The 4,125-nt window shown below is 40.4% G+C and overlaps 1 protein-coding gene and 1 long non-coding RNA gene across 3 annotated transcripts in view; one reads left to right on the forward strand and one right to left on the reverse strand.

Annotated features, from left to right (window-relative positions):
• Positions 1-2,020, reverse strand: part of EXOC6 (exocyst complex component 6) — a 64,086-nt gene extending 62,066 nt beyond the window's left edge. Inside the window, exon 1 of one of the 2 annotated variants that reach the window (XM_019617673.2) lies at positions 1,604-2,020. In XM_019617673.2, the coding sequence (XP_019473218.1) occupies positions 1,604-1,725 (122 nt within the window). In that variant the 5' untranslated portion in view covers positions 1,726-2,020. The remainder of the gene's footprint in view (positions 1-1,603) is intronic. The other variant, XM_019617674.2, reaches the window with a different exon arrangement.
• Positions 7-693, forward strand: LOC116216890. The gene is made up of 2 exons (XR_004160516.1): positions 7-141; positions 231-693. It is a non-coding gene; the product is annotated as an uncharacterized LOC116216890 (long non-coding RNA).
• Positions 2,021-4,125: the final 2,105 nt, after the last annotated feature.

Here is a 4,125-nt window from a genome sequence, read left to right on the forward strand (position 1 = left end):
GGTCCCGCTGCCTGAGCCCCGCGCTGCTCCGGCGGCGCCACACGGCGAAGACCTCCGCCCCGCAGCACCTCACGGCGGACGCGGGCGACGGGCTCAAGAGCGGCCTTGATGGGGGAGTTCTGCTCTGCTTGTTAGGCCTCGGTTTGTTTGTTTACTCGCCGCTTTGGCTCTTTGTTTGTTTGTTTTTTTGAGCTTCCCAATGCCGAAAGCACTGCCTTGCTGTCTTTCAGGAGCTGATCCGGTGCGCTGCAAACGGGCATCGTGGTTCTGCATTCCTGCTGCTTGTGTGCTAGTGTCCTTGGGCACCGTTGTCATAAAACCTCCTTTCTCAGTCAAGTAGGAATAGCTCCTATCTAAATCGCATATATTGCGGTCTGTGGCCAAAGATGAGCTACTCCTTGTGTCTGCATGCTCAGGAGACAGGATACACCTGTGTTCTTGTCTGTGCATGGGTGGGAAGCCAGCTTAAAGCAACGGGCCTTACATGTAAAGCTCCAGCGTGACGCATGGCCGCTTTGGAGTGAGAAGCAGACAGCCGTGTGCAAGCTGTGAGCAGCTAAGCTCAGACATCAGCCAGCTACAGCAGTGCTAGCTATGCTTTCAAGCACTGTAGTCAAACTCATCCTCCTGCCCCAATGTGACTACACCCAAACGCTGGCTAATAAATGGCAGCTTGTCTGTGCACTGACTTAACTGAATGTGTTGATGACACCTACTGAAACAACAAGGAGTATTCTAAATGTAGACAACACGAAGTGTGTGCTGCAGAAAGAAAATTGGGCATAATCCTACAGGATATCACTGCAGTAGAATTTCCTTCAAGAAATACAGTATTTCCTTTAAAAAAAAAAATGCAGTAATGATCTTCCCACATTCCCCTGTCAACAAACTACTCAAATAATAGATTGACACATACATTTTTCAGGGTAAATGAAATTCTCTTTCTTTAGCTTGATAGTCATTGCAATCTGATGCCCACAGCCACAGGCGGGCTATTTTTAAAGCTCTTCTACAGCTACTGACAATATACTTAGGCACATAACATCATGATCTTTTACGTGTTACTTTTTTTTTGTAAGTGTGGATATGCAGAAGAATTTTTTCAGTTATACCCTCACCACTAAAGTGGTTCCATAAACTGCATGTGAAAAAAAATTATTTACATTTTCAGATATTTAGGGATATCAATAGTAAAATTTTAAGCACTGTTTTTAGTGATTAAAAGTAAAGTCACATGTATTACAAAATTAAGAATAAGAAGCAATTAATTCAATAAAAATATAGCTGTTAAGCTAAAGCCCTGCTACACAAAGAGTGATTCTTCCCTTATTTTCATGCTTAAGTGCAATATATTTATTTCTGGAGAACATGAAACCAGCCTACAGTCAAAGACAGCTTTCTCCCAGTAAAGAGTTGCACAGATGTCCTTGGTTTGTATTTTTCCAACCAGGCCCAATCACACCCAAATTAAATCCCACTACCCAGTAGATTTCAATGTCAGGATAACAAAGTTTGTGATACACTGGGCTAACTGAAGTCAGAACAGCTGAAGAGTGGAACAAATCAACCATGAACAGTATAGTTGTATCTAAATGATGCATACCTTAGGGTGGTTCCAAGAGGCAGCTCAAAGGACTCGATCTCAGCAAGGGCATTTTCATATATCTGATCTTTGTTTTCTTCTAGATACATTTCAGACATATTTGGCCTGCTCTTCCTAGCCATAGGTTGGCATAAAAACTGCACTAACTTCAGGATAGGACTTTTATTCTGATCATTATCGTTGACTAAGCGACTCTGCAGTCAGCAGAACCAGGCATGAAAAAACAGATCCTGCACTAACCTCGTGACTCCTGAGGACTTTGTGTCCAAGAATGGTGCACAGCTGCTGTTTTCCTGTCTCTGCTGGTAACATTTGCCTTGTGTGCAGTACTCAGGCCAGTACAGTCATTTTTCTCCATGTGTCTGATTTATCCTTATAGAAAATTTGTTGGCAAAAGTAATATATCTAGATCCTTGTAATAGTTCACCAGTAATAAGCATTAAGCCTGAAATTATGTTCAAGTTATTTCAGATAGTAAGTGTCAATGCTCAGTTTCTTTGTTAAGTATTATGAGATTAAAAATAAATAAGTAAATAGATAGATAGATAGATAAATAAATAAATAAAGTGTTCTCAAAAAGAGAGCAGGTTTATGGACCTTGAAAAGCAGACTGGAAAAGCAAAGAAACTCTCACATTCTCATCGTTTTCATTCTGTGCATTAGCAGATGCTGTTTTTAATATAAAAACATACTAAAAATGTTCTGGGACAACAGTAATTTTTATATGAGTGTATGCCCTTGTGCAACAAATAAAACTGTTACTACTCATTACCTGCTTGGTAACCTGCAGTTTCAGAGCAATACTAGGCTCACATCATTGTCATACTTTGTGCAAGTGCCACCAAGCATCTTAATGTCAGGCAGGTATTTCAGACATGAGACTGGTGTTCTACACCTTTCAATTTGAATAGCTTTTTGGAAACATAATTCTATACTGTGTGGCGTATCAGTCTTGTTATACTGGATTATTTTTGGTATTTCAAAAGTTTCAATCAAAATTATCCGAGTACTTCGCCAGACAAAATTAATACAAGTCTTGACACCGGTGGTGCAGTCAAGAATTCAATACAGGAAAACATAAATTACTCATTTCTGACAGGGGTGATGAGTTGTTCCAGCAGGAGCGCTGAGGAGGAGAGCTCACCCCAGAGGCAGGCACAGGGAATTCTAAGGGCTGCACTGTGTTACATGTGTACAAGTCCAAAAGGCACTCCCTTGAGCTTCTCTAATCATTTGTTTATTTATGAACTAAAATTAAGCAATTGCTCTGTTAGCATTAATAGTCAGTACTTTTATTTCTTCAGTGTTCCAAATGGTTTTTACACCTTTGATAAGAAATAGGTGCCTGTGATTGACCCATCCAGCCACTGGATGTCACACAAATGCAGATGAAATGATATTGTAGCTATTCAGCCTGATTTTACCAGACACTAGATTAAAAGATAATTTATCAAGTTTGGAGTGACCATGTGAAAATGAAATTACAAATAGCAAGAATTATTACATTTAACGAGTTCAGTATCTGCCTTGTAGCTTTATGTTCGGGTTTTGCCATTCATACTCCATTTCTGACTGAAAATTTAAAAGTTCTGAACTAAATCACAGTAATGTAACCTCCTCTGGGTTTTACCTCTTCCTACCAGTCACATCACTGCTGATAAATACTGGGTATTTTTAGGTGCCTCTTTATGATTATCCTTTCTCCACAGCCTAGAGCAGGTCATACCTGAAGGTAAGTTATTAATTACCAATGAATGGAATTCCTGTATATGATATAAGTGACATACATTTAAAATGAAAAATACCAGCCTGATACAATGGCCCCTTACCAGAGGCTGGGCCATAGACTTAGTATAGGCAGTTTAAGAGCCACCAGCCTTCTCCTGAACAGCACAGAGCAGAACTCAGCTCCCAGCACCTGATGTGTCTGACCCTGCTCTTCAAATTCTGCCCATAGTCAAAGGGGAAAGAAGGAGTCCTCCTGAGAGTGAGGTACATCTTGCAGATTGATCTCTGCCTTGATCTTGCACCACAGCAGCCTGACCACTTCACCTTTCTTCAGTCCAATCTTTGCAACACAAAGATGTGAAGGATTAAATTGTTTTCTCCAATTTGAGATGATCAGCTGTTGCCAACACATATTGCAAAGGTTGGTCAACTAAATAGATTAACTCACTCTTGGTCAGATGTCTTGGAAAGATGCAGAGCAGTTATTTGGTGAGGATATTTACCTACTGATGTCAAACTTATTTTGGGACAAAATTTCCAATGATTTCTTTGAATTTCAGTAACAGACTTCTAAGGATTTTATTATTCCCAAATAACATGGATATCAGTGCAGTATGTCTACCCACTTTCATCTGGATTAAGACTTTCCCCATTGCACTGGATCATGAAAACATGACATAGGATGGAAGAAAGGACATCTGCAGCCATGTGGCAGAGCACAACCAACCCAGGTAGATCAGCAACATATTAGATGTCCCTACCTCATGCCATTACACACCATGACATGCAAAAAA

The sequence above is a fragment of the Meleagris gallopavo genome, chromosome 8, assembly GCF_000146605.3.
Source record: "Meleagris gallopavo isolate NT-WF06-2002-E0010 breed Aviagen turkey brand Nicholas breeding stock chromosome 8, Turkey_5.1, whole genome shotgun sequence".
NCBI classification, from domain to species: domain Eukaryota; kingdom Metazoa; phylum Chordata; class Aves; order Galliformes; family Phasianidae; genus Meleagris; species Meleagris gallopavo.